This window comes from Cherax quadricarinatus, chromosome 20 (assembly GCF_038502225.1).
Source record: "Cherax quadricarinatus isolate ZL_2023a chromosome 20, ASM3850222v1, whole genome shotgun sequence".
NCBI classification, from domain to species: Eukaryota; Metazoa; Arthropoda; class Malacostraca; order Decapoda; family Parastacidae; genus Cherax; species Cherax quadricarinatus.
The window spans coordinates 35,050,251-35,067,750 of record NC_091311.1 but is presented as its reverse complement, the minus strand read 5'-3'; the positions used below and the strand labels follow the sequence as shown (position 1 = coordinate 35,067,750).

At 39.0% G+C, this 17,500-nt stretch overlaps 1 protein-coding gene across 1 annotated transcript in view; it reads left to right on the top strand.

The window, feature by feature from the left end:
• Nucleotides 1-17,500, top strand: part of LOC128700502 (uncharacterized) — a 164,370-nt gene that overhangs the window by 104,437 nt on the left and 42,433 nt on the right. Inside the window, exon 4 of the mRNA XM_070086927.1 lies at nucleotides 14,662-14,738. Coding sequence (XP_069943028.1) covers nucleotides 14,662-14,738 — 77 coding nt within the window. The remainder of the gene's footprint in view (nucleotides 1-14,661; nucleotides 14,739-17,500) is intronic.

Below are 17,500 nucleotides of genomic sequence, written 5' to 3'. Positions count from 1 at the left end.
TCTTGCTGCGTTTACTCTCATTCTCTCTCTCTCTCCCTCTCTCTCTCTCTCTGAACCCTGTCATACGTATACTTGAAACTGTGTTTGGAACGTGCCTCCACTACTCTTTCGTAAAAGTCATTCCACTTGCTTGTCACCCTGAGGGTGAAGACATTCTTCCTGATGTCCCTCCGTGAGTCATAAATCTTAGCACCAACAGCATCCTCCTGTACCTGATGGTTCTCGCATCTCGAACACTGTCCACTCTATCAAGTCGTCTGAGTATTTTGTATGTCATTATCATGTCTGTCCTGGTTCTTCTATTATTTAATGTCTTTAGGTTTAATTCCTTTAGCCTCTCGTGAGTGTGTGTGTGTGTGTGTGTGTGTGTGTGTGTGTGTGTGTGTGTGTGTGTGTGTGTGTGTGTGTGTGTGTGTGTGTGTGTGTGTATGTGTGTGTGTGTGCGTATTACAGAGCAGACCACAAGACCGCTACAAAAGGAATTTACATGAACATTGGATGCATAAAATAAAGATTAATTTTTCGGAAACTGAGTCAAATTACCTGTCGTCAGAAGATCAGCAAAAAATGTCATGGAAATGTAATAAATGTTGCAATGAATTGTCGGAAGTGGGAGGGGTGGAGGGAGTGGAGGGAGGGGTGGAGGGAGGGGTGGAGGGAGTGGAGGATGGAGGGGTGGAGGGAGGGAGGGAAGGAGGGGTAGAAGAAGGGGTGGAGGGAGGAGTGGAGGGAGGTGTGGAAGGCAAAGCGTCGTAGAAAATTGCACAGACTTAAATGAGAAACTTTTGGCATCAGACATAACGAATGTGGCCTTAAAGTTAGTCGACTTTGATGGAAAAAAATTGATGATGTTCCATATATATACATATATATAATATATATATATATATATATATATATATATATATATATATATATATATATATATATATATATATATATATATATATATATATATATATATATATATATATATATATATATATATATATATATATGCAAAACAACCACTCTGAAAGAATAGAGAAATTCCAAGCGCTTTCGTGGCTACTCACATTATCAAGGAACTATAGTTCCTTGATAATGTGAGTAGTCACGAAAGCGCTTGGAATTTCTCTATTCTTTCAGAGTGGTTGTTTTGCATATTCTGAAATCACCTGTTTACTGTGATCTTATTGCATATATATATATATATATATATATATATATATATATATATATATATATATATATATATATATATATATATATATATATATCTGTGTGTGTGTGTGTGTAAGTAACATGCAGAGTTTTTGCTTTTTCATATTTATTAGATTAAAGTGTTCTAGACTGGTAGACTGGTAGACTGGTAGTGTACAGGTGAACTGGAGTATTAATGACCCTCGTGTACAGCTGATAGGATTTAAAACTAACAAACCAATTAAATAACGGAGAGGCCAAGGTATATAAATCGTCAGATATCCTCGTATTTATCCAAGTATATATACAACGAGAAGTGTGTATATCTTACTTTATATAAACAGAATAGTGTATCTCTCAATGTACACTGAGGTGTGTGTGTATATGTGTGTGTGTGTGTGTGTGTGTGTGTGTGTGTGTGTGTGCGTGCGTGTGTGTGTGTGTGTGTGTGTGTGTGTGTGTGTGTGTGTGTGTGTGTGTGTGTGTGTGTGTGTGTGTGTGTGTGTGTGTGTGTGTCTCCTAGTGTATATACGAGTACACGGGTATATATATATGCCGACTTAGTTTATCGCTGAGTGCACATATACTTCTAGGTGTGTATCTCTATATACCGAGAGTTTAATTTCGGGATTTAAAAACCACTGACTGCCAGATTACAGGTGATTTACAGCCTTAATGACCCACGTGCAGCCTAGTGGCTAGAAATCTAACACACTAATTGACGGACGTGTTCTAAGTGATGCTAAATACTTGGGAACCACTTCTGGTATTCTCATAATTAGAAACTGTAAACAGGAAGGATTATCACACTGGAAAAAAATATCTTACACCACGTTCGTTGTTTTGGAGAATTAAGGTAAGATCTGGTCAGCAGAAATTATTAGGAATTTAGGCCTAAGATTTTTTAGAAGGCTTATAAATAAGGTGGAATAAACAGAAATTATAAACTAAGAGTTAAATATGTATTAATATTCTTAAAAATTTATGACAGTGAAAAAGAATAATTTTTCTAACTCAATATATATTAAAAAAAAAAAAAGATTTTTAAGTTTATGGGGTACAATAGACTAATATTTTATTAACATTATTCCCTGAAACAAACAAATAATTTCTTTAACATCTATTAGGTAAAATAGATTAACAATTTTAAAATTTATTCTTGAAAAAATTACTTTTCAAACTTAAGAACGATGAAAAACACAAATTATATTCTAATAAGCGGATTTAAAAATAATTAAAAATAATAAATGGATAAAAAGTCATTTAAAAAAAGCATTACGGTGAAAAAATTTTTTAAATGTCATTTAAAAAAAGCATTACGGTGAAATTTTTTTAAATGTATGTAAAGTGAAAAAGCCTAGCGGCGACATGGTTACATTATATATGATAATGACAACAGTCCGGGAGACGACACCAACAACACTTCCTCAAACTATTATTTTTGAGTTCACAATTTTTTTGGTTACATTGCTAACTTTTAAAACAATATATTTTGTACATCAGAATTTCAAATTGGTCCATAATTTGTCTGATGCAATTGTAACACGGAAAAAAATTTGAATTTAGTAATACTATATATACATATATATATATATATATATATATATATATATATATATATATATATATATATATATATATATATATATATATATATATATATATATATATATATATATATATATATATATATATATATATATATATATATATATATATATATATATATATATATATATATATATATATATATGGTGCCTTCAGCGCTCTTAGCGTTGAATGGTCCATTCGGGTTTACCGATGAGTTCAAATAACAAGGTCATAACACCTGACCACACTAAAACAAGGTCATAACACCTGACCACACTAAAACAAGGTAATAACACCAGACCACACTATAACAAGGTCATAACACCTGACCACACTAAAACAAGGTCATAACACCTGACAATACTAAAACGTCATAACTAACACCTGACCACACTAAAACAAGGTCATAACACCTGACCACACTAAAACAAGGTCATAACACCTGACCACACTAAAACAAGGTCATAACACCTGACCACACTAAAACAAGGTCATAACACCTGACCACACTAAAACAAGGTCATAACACCTGACCACACTAAAACAAGGTCATAACACCTGACCACACTAAAACAAGGTCATAACACCTGACAATACTAAAACGTCATAACTAACACCTGATTTCACTAAAACAAGGTCATCACGTAGCACACGACTTAAGTAATTAATGTCAAGCAGTGTGTACAGAAACTAAGTAACACTACATTGTGAAATAAAATTTATTGGCAAATATGTGTAATATAATATAATATAAACAGGATATATACATCGAGGTTCCTCTCAATGTATATTAAGTAAAATTAGTCTTTAATCCCAGTTTTAGGTATTACAGTATTCTTGGCTAGAAGTGATCAGGCGTCACACACCTTAATGACCCTCGTGTAGTAGATAGGTTTTAAACTCAGTGAACCGACTACCCAGGATGATATCAAATTTAATAAAATTTATGGTTCTTCACGGCATTTTAGAGGTTCAGTTTATTGGAAATACTCCTTACAGAGCCCACGGTAATGCTTAAGCAGCACCTCAACGCCTCAGATAAACCACACTAGCCCTCAAATAGAACTCAACACCTCAGATAAACCACACTAGCCCTCAAATAGAACTCAAGACCTCACATAAACCACACTAGCCCTCAAGTAGCACTCAACACCTCACATAAGCCATACTAGCGCTCAATCAGCACCTCACATAAACCACAGTAACCTCACTTGTGGCGAAACGATTTCTTTAATAAATCTTATAGCTGTAAGTATCTTCAACGTATGTCAACGTATGTGTCTTGTACATATGTGTCTTCAGCACATGTGTCTTGTACGTATGTGTCTTCAACGTTTGTACCTTGCACATATGTCTTCTCCGTACATGTCCTCTAAGTATGTGTCTTTTAAGTACGTGTCTTCTAAATACGTGTCTTCTACGTTGGGACAGCTGTAAGGGGACAGGTCCCCTTACAGCTGTCCCCGTGTCCAGATTGAAGTAGACGGGTACCTGGGAGATAGAAAGGCATTGTGAGTGTCATCCAGGGGTTGGGACTATATTCTACCTCAGTGCTGTCCTTTGAGATGAGCTGAGATGACACCTCTTTGAAATGAGCTTAATGGAGCTTTGAAATGAGCTCACATGATCTTTGAAATGAACTGAAATTAGCTGAAAATAGATGAAGTGAGCTTTGAAATGAACAGAAATGAGCTTTGAAGTGAGCTGAAATGAGCTGAAAAGACAGCTCTTAACCTTTTAATTCAATGGCGTGAAAAGACATCGCTCACAATTATCAAACTGGAAAGATAGATGTTCACGTTCCTCAGTGATGACTCAAGACTTGAGTGCTGAGGCACAGTCCTGTGGTCACACCCCAGGGAAAATAATGGGGAATGCTTAGAGATTAGTATTCAGGGGAATAAAACTATGATAATTGTGAGGAATTCTCCCTGAATTGTTTACAGGGACGGACCTACACCAATCCCAAGTCAGCCCTGTAAGAATTACTGTCTCAGTTATTCCCCTCCAAAGATTGGTGGTCTGTACTACTGTGGTGGCTGCCCAAGACTCTACACTGGTGCTCAGTACTCCTGTGGTGGCTGTCCAAGACAACAACGGGTGATCAGTACTACTGTAGCGTCTGTCCAAGACAACACGTGTGGTCAGTACTTCTGTGATGTCTGTCCAGTATTCGATAGGGTCATGTAACTTCCGCTCCGCTGGTCAGGACTGCCAGAGAGCTGTGACTTGCTTCTACTACCTAGTAAACACAATAAAATGATGACATACATCTATTAGCTACTAAGCTACCATACTACATCGACAGGGATCTACTCCCTACAATAGCTTTATAGCTGTCTAATTGAAGTTTCACAACTGACCGAATCATGGAACTCACTAAAATTACGAGAATTTTGCAACAAAGAGAATAAATCTTACAAAATGATTATTCTCGAGAAAATCCGTCCCAGGTGAGCTAGAAAACGTGGTGAGGCATCAAGGTTTCAAACAAGGTTTCGAAAAAATCCCTCTTCATTTGCCTAGGTAAACACAAGCCAGTCCTGACTAAAAGCCAATACAAGCCACAAACGCTGGAACAAATAATGAGTCTTTTAGGCCTAGGATAAGTCGTAATGAACGAATGTCAGTGAGTGGCTGAGTGGTTAGTGTTGGGTCTAGTATGTGCAAGGACTAAGGCTCGAGCCTTTTTGTGCACTCACTGACTCACTCGTTCGTTACGGTCTATCTTGGGTTTACGGACTCTATGGCTTAGAGTTGTATGAGAGTACATGTACCATGATAGTGGTCTGAGAATTGATGTACCATGAAAGCTTCTTTGCTTTGAGTGATCTAGGACCTGATGTAGAGTGAAAGCTTCCGGGTTTGAGAGGAATGAGAATGGTTGTACCATGAAAATTTCTGTGGTTGTGAGATGAAGCAGTTGGGTCACAATAGATGCGGCTGATAAAATCAAGTCATAGAAGTACTGGCTGTAAAATCATCTTTTTGTAAGCTCCGTGGCCTCTGCTATTTGCAAGGACCACAGTTCGAGTCTCTATCCACTCTTATTTTTATGCAAAGGAACTTTTACTAAAAAAAGTAAACGACTGGAGCCTTCACTGTTAACGTGGTGTAGTAAAGTATTTTTTTCTGAGTAATGAATGTATTTTCCTGGATAATGAATGACTTAGAGGGAAAAAATGCAAATACAGGACCATTCTACGTTGAATGCTTAGTCGTTCAGTGTTCTCGTTCAGTAGTTCAGCGTTCTTGCTAAGTCATTCAGTGTTCACGTTCTGTCGTTCAGTGTTCTCCTACAGTCGTTTTGTGTTTTCGTTCAATCTTTCAGTATTCGCGTTCAGTGTTCTCGTTTAATGGTCAAGTTCAGTAGTTCAGTGTTCTCGTTTAGTCGTTCATTGTTCACAGTCAATCGTTCATTGTTCTCGTTCAGCCGATCACTGTTCATGTTCAGTCGCGTATTTCGTCGGAAACCCAACGTTTGTCGTACTCTGTATGTAGACGGGGTTCCTCAACCCGCCTCCAACTGCTTGGATCGCGATCGCCTTCCACGATCACCGAATATAATCCCGCCCAAATGTAATCTAGTCGATATATGTACAATCCCATTTAAATGTAATTCTGCTCAAATGTAATCCAGTCGATATATAATCCCAATTATATGTAATCCAGCCCAAATGTAATCCAGCCAATATATAATCCTGTCAAAATGTAATTCCGCTCAAATGTAATCCAGTCGATATATAATCCCGTTTATATGTAATCCAACCCAAATGTAATCTCGTCCTAATGCAATCTTCCCCGGTGAAAGCCGTTCCGAAAGTAATCCTACTCGAATGAATTCCTACCCACATGTAATCTAACCCAAATGTAAAACTTACCAAATGTTATCACTCACAAATTAAATGTAATCTCTTTTTTCATTTCATTCTGAACGTGGTCTCTCGCGTTCAATGTTATGTGTTCGGTCACATGTGCAGAATCTCATAGATTCTTTGTAGAGGTTCTTGAAAGCATTTGCTGCGATTCACTAATGGCGTAACGTGCTGAAGAATTCTTTGTTAGGGTTACTGAAGGCTGTGTTGAGATGGTACAGTCTCGTATGTGCTGCCAAAGGTAGGTTGGAGAACCTGTGATATGCTCGAGGTGATGTTTACTTTCCGTCTCCACCGCCACAAACACCACCACCCTCGTCTATATCTTCCCTTTTGTCCCCCACTTACAACTACTCTCTTTCTCTCTCTCTCTCTCTCTCTCTCTCTCTCTCTCTCTCTCTCTCTCTCTCTCTCTCTCTCTCTCTGTCTCTGTATCTGTCTCTGTCTCTGTCTCTTTGTCTCTGTCTCTCTGTCTCTGTCTCTCTCTCTGTGTCTCTCTCTCTCTTTCTCTCTGTCTCTCTCTGTCTTTCTCTTTTTTTTTTTTTTTTTTTTTTTTTTTTTTACACAGGGTTTGACAAGGTTAAGGATCCCTAGCTTTATTGACAAGCTATTTACAGGTTAAGGATTCCTAACTTTATTGGCAAGCTAAGAGCTGTTACCTACATCAGCTCATTTGAAAGCATTTTTATTGTTATGAGACATACAAGTAGGGAACAGGATGAAGTTGGAGCCATCTGTGGGCCAGCATTTTCATTTGATCAACTGACTTTATCTCGTTGACATCATTATGCTGTACGAATGTGTTCCATACTCGAGTCATCCTGGGTATATAGGATTTCAGATGGAGTGAAGTTCTGGAGAAGGATACAGCCAGAGTGAAGTTGCTGCTTTCTGCCCGTCTTGTGGCATAAAAGCTTGTTTCACGCTGTCCTCGAAGTGGATCCAAGTGTGGTACTTTGACAATATTGGCCTTGTACATAACAGTAAGGCCACCCACATCCCTCCTATGTTGAAGGCTCTGCTGAAATGACAGATCTATCCAGGATGGGTCCAGGCGAGAGATGAGACGTCTTGCTCTGTTCTCTACTCTGTCAGGCAGTCGCAGATGAGAGGGGGGGGGGGCAGGAAAACCAAGAGAGCGGAGCATACTCAAGGTGCGAGCGTACTTGTGCCTCGTACAGAATCTTGCAACCCCTACTGTCAAGTAGATGCGAGATACGGCGAAGTGCTGTAAGCTTCCTGGCTGCCTTGTTTGCAAGATTTACAACATGGTTCTTCATGGTTAGTTTAGAGTCAAATTTCACCCCAAGGATATCAACTTCTTCTCCAGGTGCCAACACCCTCCCATTCATCCTTACTACTGCATCAGCATTACCATCATGGTGCCTAGAGACGATCATCATTTGCGTTTTCTCAGGTGCAAATGTTACTTGCCATCTATTTCCCCAAGCTGATATAGCTCTCAACTGGTGATTGATGTAGCTTAGAGCAGCTGCCATTTCTTCTCTTGGATAAGTGAATGTCAGTGTGCAGTCGTCTGCATATGCATGTGATTCTGAGATGAGATGAAGAAGGTCGTTGAAGTAGACATTCCATAACAATGGTCCCAGCACGCTTCCTTGTGGAACACTTGCCCCAATAGGATGTCTTGCTGATTCCGTTCCATTGAGAACTACACTTAGAGATCTACCATGAAGGTAATCACTGAGGAGACATAGCGTAGAGCCTGCAATTCCCAGTGCTTGAAGTTTTGCTAAGAGGCCCTGGTGCCACACCCGGTCGAAAGCACCAGCAATGTCCAGTGCTACCACACAGCTGACTTTGGATTCATCCAGTGACTGGTGCCACTTAGTGGAGAGGTTTAACAACAGATCAGCAACAGAGTAACCTTTCCTGAAGCCATATTGACGATCACAAAGTAGTGAGTGGTAGTCAAAAAACTCTGTCATTTGTCTTGAGATTATTGTCTCAAGGATCTTACCAGTGATTGCTCTCTCTCTCTCTCTCTCTCTCTCTCTCTCTCTCTCTCTCTCTCTCTCTCTCTCTCTCTCTCTCTCTCTCTCCTTCCTCTTCCCACCTCGCTAAATTAATTAGATTCTCTCAACCCCAACGTTTGTCAATTCAATATATTTCCATTTCATTTTCAGTGCCTTAATTTCCATCTGTGTCTTGTGTTCCAGTTTTCTCGCTTACTTTCTTGCATTTGCATAAAAGATACTAGCAGCACACTCTTTCACCTTTGTGTGTGTGTGTGTGTGTGACTTACACACACAAAATTAGCACAGGCCAAGTGTCTATCGACAAGCACCTTTGACAAACAGTAATTACTCCTACAGCTACTAATACACTGTAACTGCATTCCCTAGAAGGTATAACGCCCATCTCGCTACTTAAGTGATATTCAGCCAAGCATTTCCTCTCCTCAAGTGCAGTTTGACCATTAGTAATTCTTGACACATCTGTGGTATGAGAGACAGAGAAGGGATCGTAGCCTCTGCGATCTTTGACAGCGTCTGAACCTGTGTCAGTTCCTCGCTCGTGCTCACCATCATGAAATACTCAAACAAGGGAGTTGAGAGAGAGTGAAATATATATATATATATATATATATAAATATATATATATATATATATATATATATATATATATATATATATATATATATATATATATATATATATATATATATATATATATATATATATATATATATATATGCGACTAGCCGGGGATCGAACCCGTGTTGATTTAGTCCTCCTTATGGTGAGCGAAAATTCCACGACACTCTAATCTACGGAACCATACAATCCTACAAGAATCACGTACCCAGCAGAGCTAGGTGTTGTACTGTGATCCGAGAACATACGATGGTGTAGGGGCCTCAGAGCTAATTTCATTCTACTCCCCGTTTGGTGTATTAGCCTCCACAAGCAGTATATATATATTATTTTAACCACGAACGAGTGGTGTTTAATCAATAACAGCACTGCGACTAGCGGGAGGCTCGAACCCGTGCTGTATTGACCCGCGTCATGGTGAGCGAAAATTTCAGAATGCTCTAACCCACAGGGCCACCCAATATAAATAAAGGTATTGTTAACCCCTTCTAACTTAATACCGTAACTATCAATAATGTGATATTTGTCTGACAGGAAAGTTCTACTATTTTAACCCCTCACGTAGGAGACTGAAACGTACGACGACGTTTCGGTCTCACTTGTACCATTAACTAGTCACAGAGAAGCGTAAAGGGAAGGGAGCCAGTATATATACCAGCTAAGTTAGTAACACTGAAGACTATCACATGTAGTGGGGCTCCATCTATCGTTATCCTCGTTACTGAACTGACCCATCTGGTATTTCCTTGTTAATTTGCTCTCAGATTCGCGAATCACCGAACAATGTAGCTCGTTTGCTAGTGCACTCAACTCGCACACTGAGGTCCTTGGTTCGATTCCCGTTACGGGTGGAAACATTAGATGCGCTTCCTTAAGACATCTGCTGTCCCTGTTCACCTATCATTAAAATATGTATATGGGTGATAGTCGATTAGTGTGGGTCGCATCCTGGGACATAATTGACCTAATTTGTCCGAAATGCTCAGCATAACAAGCGGCTTTCTATACAGTAGTAAATTATTATTGTCAGCTAGGCCTGTATACCTTGTACATTTACTTGTAGAAATAAAGATTATTATTATTATTATTATTATTATTATTATTATTATTATTATTATTATTATTATTATTTTATTATTATTATTATTATTATTATTATTATTATTATTATTATTATTATTATTGTTATTATTATTATAATTATTATTATTATTATTATTATTATTATTATTATTATTATTATTATTATTATTATTATTATTATGATGATGATGATGATGATGATGATGACGATTCATTCATTATTATTATATAGAAAATTATGAATGCTGCATGCAATTAAATATAAGATTTTAAGTTAATTGTTTATAGATAAAAGTAAACAGAAAAAACCTGAGCGTTTTCAGGTGCTCGCACACACATCTTCAGAGTGCAAACACACGCAAGCGTTTAGGGTTTCCTGTTCATTTTTTTCACTGTTTTAATTATTTTTTTCCATTTGCTGTCACGCGTTTCACTGTGATTACTTTCACATACAGAGACATTTATATGCACTGTACACATTCTAGTTTGAAATATTTTGAAAATGATTAATATTACGTTAACGTCGATAGAGGGAATGACAAAACAAAAAAAAAAAAAAAAAAAAAAAAAAAAAAAAAAAAAAAAAAAAAAAAAAAAAAAAAAAAAAAGAGAGAGAGAGAGAAGCGTAAAACTGACAATATTTCGCTGATTATTAAGTAAGTTTAATCAGGTATACACAAATACAGTTACTTAGATTATCATACAAAGCAGCATAAGTGTAAAACAGGATAACCCAAAAACGTCAGACAGTGACTTATTTCCATTGGGAATTTTGTCTAGTCATGGCTTGGTGAAAAGCTCTCCCGAGAGCCAAACGTTGTCTTTGCTCTAACACAAGTAAGAAAATTCTAAGAAACACTTCTAAGTGCCCAAAGGCACTGAGATGCACCCGTATAACAAGTGCCAGTACTACAGTGTCTCACTCATGTATAACAAGTGCCAGTACTACAGTGCCTCACTCATGTATAACAAGTGCCAGTACTACAGTGCCTCACTCATGTATAACAAGTGCCAGTACTACAGTGCCTCACTCATGTATAACAAGTGCCAGTACTACAGTGCCTCACTCATGTATAACAAGTGCCAGTACTACAGTGCCTCACTCATGTATAACAAGTGCCAGTACTACAGTGCCTCACTCATGTATAACAAGTGCCAGTACTACAGTGCCTCACTCATGTATAACAAGTGCCAGTACTACAGTGCCTCACTCATGTATAACAAGTGCCAGTACTACAGTGCCTCACTCATGTATAACAAGTGCCAGTACTACAGTGCCTCACTCATGTATAACAAGTGCCAGTACTACAGTGCCTCACTCATGTATAACAAGTGCCAGTACTACAGTGTCTCACTCATGTATAACAAGTGCCAGTACTACAGTGCCTCACTCATGTATAACAAGTGCCAGTACTACAGTGCCTCACTCATGTATAACAAGTGCCAGTACTACAGTGCCTCACTCATGTATAACAAGTGCCAGTACTACAGTGCCTCACTCATGTATAACAAGTGCCAGTACTACAGTGCCTCACTCATGTATAACAAGTGCCAGTACTACAGTGCCTCACTCATGTATAACAAGTGCCAGTACTACAGTGCCTCACTCATGTATAACAAGTGCCAGTACTACAGTGCCTCACTCATGTATAACAAGTGCCAGTACTACAGTGCCTCACTCATGTATAACAAGTGCCAGTACTACAGTGCCTCACTCATGTATAACAAGTGCCAGTACTACAGTGCCTCACTCATGTATAACAAGTGCCAGTACTACAGTGCCTCACTCATGTATAACAAGTGCCAGTACTACAGTGCCTCACTCATGTATAACAAGTGCCAGTACTACAGTGCCTCACTCATGTATAACAAGTGCCAGTACTACAGTGCCTCACTCATGTATAACAAGTGCCAGTACTACAGTGCCTCACTCATGTATAACAAGTGCCAGTACTACAGTGCCTCACTCATGTATAACAAGTGCCAGTACTACAGTGTCTCACTCACGTATAACCACTAAGAACAACAATGTGTTATACTCCTATAATATTTTCATTTACATATACTATATCCGAGTCACATATGGACAAGAGGTGGCAATAAAGTGCCACTATTAAGTCTGTTGTATTGCATGTGCTTCGCAAAATATCGAAGGAGAATTTTTAACATCGAAAAGACTCAACGGTTGTAATTAAAAAGAATTCATGGGGAAAGTACTGAAGTCGCAAGGGCCATTACATCGCCTGGGGAATGGGAGGTGATCAGGTCTTGTTCAGAGGCTGGGGAATGGGAGGTGATCAGGTCTTGTTCAGAGGCTGGGGAATGGGAGGTGATCAGGTCTTGTTCAGAGGCTGGGGAATGGAGGTAATCAGGTCTTGTTCAGAGGCTGGGGAATGGGAGGTAATCAGGTCTTGTTCAGAGGCTGGGGAATGGGAGGTGATCAGGTCTTGTTCAGAGGCTGGGGAATGGGAGGTGATCAGGTCTTGTTCAGAGGCTGGGGAATGGGAGGTGATCAGGTCTTGTTCAGAGGCTGGGGAATGGGAGGTGATCAGGTCTTGTTCAGAGGCTGGGGAATGGGAGGTAATCAGGTCTTGTTCAGAGGCTGGGGAATGGGAGGTAATCAGGTCTTGTTCAGAGGCTGGGGAATGGGAGGTGATCAGGTCTTGTTCAGAGGCTGGGGAATGGGAGGTGATCAGATCTTGTTCAGAGGCTGGGGAATGGGAGGTGATCAGGTCTTGTTCAGAGGCTGGGGAATGGGAGGTGATCAGGTCTTGTTCAGAGGCTGGGGAATGGGAGGTAATCAGATCTTGTTCAGAGGCTGGGGAATGGGAGGTGATCAGGTCTTGTTCAGAGGCTGGGGAATGGGAGGTGATCAGGTCTTGTTCAGAGGCTGGGGAATGGGAGGTAATCAGATCTTGTTCAGAGGCTGGGGAATGGGAGGTGATCAGGTCTTGTTCAGAGGCTGGGGAATGGGAGGTGATCAGGTCTTGTTCAGAGGCTGGGGAATGGGAGGTAATCAGATCTTGTTCAGAGGCTGGGGAATGGGAGGTGATCAGGTCTTGTTCAGAGGCTGGGGAATGGGAGGTGATCAGGTCTTGTTCAGAGGCTGGGGAATGGGAGGTAATCAGATCTTGTTCAGAGGCTGCGGAACGGGAGGTAATCAGGTCTTGTTCAGAGGCTGGGGAATGGGAGGTAATCAGGTCTTGTTCAGAGGCTGGGGAATGGGAGGTAATCAGGTCTTGTTCAGAGGCTGGGGAATGGGAGGTAATCAGGTCTTGTTCAGAGGCTGGGGAATGGGAGGTAATCAGGTCTTGTTCAGACGCTGGGGAATATGAGGTAATCAGGTCTTGTTCAGAGGCTGGGGAATATGAGGTAATCAGGTCTTGTTCAGAGGCTGGGGAATGGGAGGTAATCAGGTCTTGTTCAGAGGCTGGGGAATGGGAGGCAATCAGATCTTGTTCAGAGGCTGGGGAATGGGTGGTAATCAGGTTTGATCCAGGGAAATGGAGTGTAACTTCCGTTTCCCCTGCAACACTGCTCTACCTCCCCCCATCCACATCAAGGTACCCCATTGGAAGGCTCTAAACTCTATTTTAAGGTACAAATAGAGCAAAAAAAAAATCTTAATATTTTATTTGAAATGTAAAAGCCGTGATAATTCCCAATATTTTTCACATATATTTTATTTTTTTCTGTCACGTTTGGGGGGAAATTTGAAAATTTCAATTAAAATATATAGACTAGAAAAGACGGAGGCGCTTTGTACCAGGATAAAATATTCTAAATATTAAAAACGAAACTGAAAGACATTTGTGTCCTTTTTTTTTTTTTCAATTTTTGCAGACTCTTACTTGAATTTTGTTTAGGCTAAAAAAAAAAAAAAACATATTTAGTTTTTGGAGTTACTGAAGCACAGAAGAGAATGCTTCAAGAATGTTATTTTTGAGTACAAACGTTGTTTACTTTCAATCCTTATCGAAAAAAAATTATTCAAGGATGAAATGGCGTATATAAGACACGACTGAAGACAAAGACACTTATGGTGAAGTAAAACAGAAAGTATATTTGCTCGTCCTCTAGAGTGCATAAGGGACGAGTCTTAAGAGTCAATACTTGCACCCTGCTCAGTGTATACTGTACTTGCACTCATATGTACTCACCAGCATGTACTCATCTACGCATGCTCAGTTGCAAGCACTCATCTGTTTGTGGTTAACAGCTCCTGGTCCCGCCTCTACGCTAACAGTGGTGTTTGTAGCAGGTAATGGTAAGCTCTGAGTGTCATCACTAACTACAAGTGTTGGTTGTTGCAGGTGTCGTGGATGAGGCAGGTGGATGAGGTGCTCGAGCTGCTTACCTGGGATACTCACACTTACGTTAAAGACGACAGGTGAGTACCTAGGAGAGAGAAAGAGAAGAATAGGATATATATATATATATATATATATATATATATATATATATATATATATATATATATATATATATATATATATATATATATATATATATATATATATATATATATATATATATATATATGTCGTGCCGAATATGTAAAACTGGTCAATTAGCAAGAACCCATTTAAAATTAAGTCCTTTCTGAAATTTTCTCTTATACGTTTAAAGATATATTTTTTTCATTAATGTTAATGTAAAAAATTTTAATTTTGCACCAAAAGAAACTTAGAAAACTTACCTAACCTTATTATAACAAGAGCAATTTATTTTAGCCTAAGCCAACTAAATATATTTTAGATTTGTTTACAATAATTTAATACTAAACAAACACAGTGAAATATATTTTTTTCGATAGGTTCAGAATGATTTTGGTGAATTTACTGCATACACAAATTTTCACTTGTCCTATATGGCAAGATGAGCGTTGCTATTTAAGCCAAGATCGCAAGTTCTGCATATTCGGCACGACATATATATATATATAAAATTTATTAACACATCGGCCATCTCCCACCAAGGCAGGTTGACCCAAAAAAGAAAAACTTTCATCATCATTCACTCCATCACTGTCTTGCCAGAGACATGCTTACACTACAATTATAAAACTGAAACATTAACATCCTATGACGTCCGACCCCTACCCCGCCCTCTCTCCACTACGGATTTACACACTCTCGAAGTCATTCTATTTCGTTCCATCCTCCAGAGCTAAATGTCCGAACCATCTCAACAACCCGTCCTCAGTCCTCTGGATAATAGTTTTAGTAATCTCTCACCTCCTAATTTCCAAACTACGAATTCTCTGCATTATATTCACACCACACATTGCCCTCAGACATAACATCTGCACTGCCTCCAGCCTTCTCCTTGTTGCAACATTCACCACTCATGCTTCACATCCATATATTATGTAGCAGATTATAATGCAGCGGCATGAACGTTATTATTGTAATAAATATTTGATAAAGTATTAATGTAACTGGATATATTAGACTAAGTCAGAAACACATGAATATAACGCCATGCATACATATGTATGTATGTATGTATGTATGTATGTATGTATGTATGTATGTATGTATGTATGTATGTATGTATGTATGTATGTATGCATATGCATTTATGTGGGTATATATATATATATATATATATATATATATATATATATATATATATATATATATATATATATATATATATATATATGAATGTTTTTGTGCCTTATGTCTTCATCTTCATAACAATAATTGTAAACAATAAAGACACAAATTAAAGATTTCGGAAATGGCAGGCGATGCAACATCCGCCCAGTGAAAAGTAGGGGCACCATTAGTACACTAAGAGAAAATACCATAAGTGTCCGGAGCCCAAGACTATTCAACAGCCTCCCACTATCCATAAGGGAAATTACCAATAGATCCCTGGTTGTCTTCAAGAGGAAGCTGGACCTTAAGTCAGTACCGGATCGGCCGGGCTGTGGTTCGTACGTTGGTGTACGTGCGGCCAGCAGTAACAACCTAGTTGATCAGGCCATGATCCACCGGGAGACCTGGACGTAGACCAGGCCTCCCGGTGTCTTTGTTATATACTGATTGTCAGTATTAATTCGTCATTATTTGTCATAATAATAATAATGTTTATATAAAATGCAATGGAATTATTCCCTTTTTTTCTTTAAAATTTCTTTGATATTTTGAATACACCAACCGCTCCAAAATTGTATATTCTCACTTGCTTTTAGCATTTCTTTATTTATTCCACCTCTTGTAGCTTCTTTTTTCTCCCCTCTTTCATTCTATCCACTGCCTTACAGGGTTTCCCCACATTCACGTCTCACTCTTCCTCACTCCTACAAGGTGTTGTATCGTCCCTGTCCAATGCATGAAATTATTGCCTCCCTTTCTTTATCAGCGTTTTACAACTCCTTAGAATATTCTCTCCATCTTCCCCTGTACTCCCACCTTTCCATTTAATGGCTTTCAGCTTTGTATTTAAACGGTAAATCCACTTGTTCCCGAGGCTTTGTCGTCTTATTAATCTCTCTTCAAAATATTTTTTTTTTATTCTTAGTCAGTCTCACTGGCTCTTCTTCTGCACTCCTTTTCCTCTTTTTAACCTCTATTTTTCCGCTTATATGCTACACCCTCTTTTTATCACTTCTGCATTGTAAAATCTCTCATACGCTGACTTTTTCACCCTTGTCACCCCCTTTACCTCATCATTCCACCAGTCTTTCCCCTTGCCTCCGGCACCCACCCTCCACTACCAACCAACCTCTGCTACACCCTGTAATATTGCATAATTAAATCCACTACAATTACCACCACCATCACCACCACCACCACAATTACCACCATCACCACCACCATCAACATCTCCACCATCACCATCACCACAATTATCACCACCATCATCACCAATACCACAATTACCACCACCATCACCACTACCACCACCACCACCACCACCACCACCACCACCACCACCACCACCACCACCACCACCATCACCATCACCACCACCACAATTACCACCACCACTACCACCATCATCTTCCACTCCCAACCTTCATCCTCAAATATATTTGATCATAATTTGACAAAAGTAATAAGTAGTGACCGAGGCTGCCGCTCTCCCTCCTCTCTGCTAAACTCCAGTGTAACTTCAACAAAACCCAATGAAAGAAGTTAG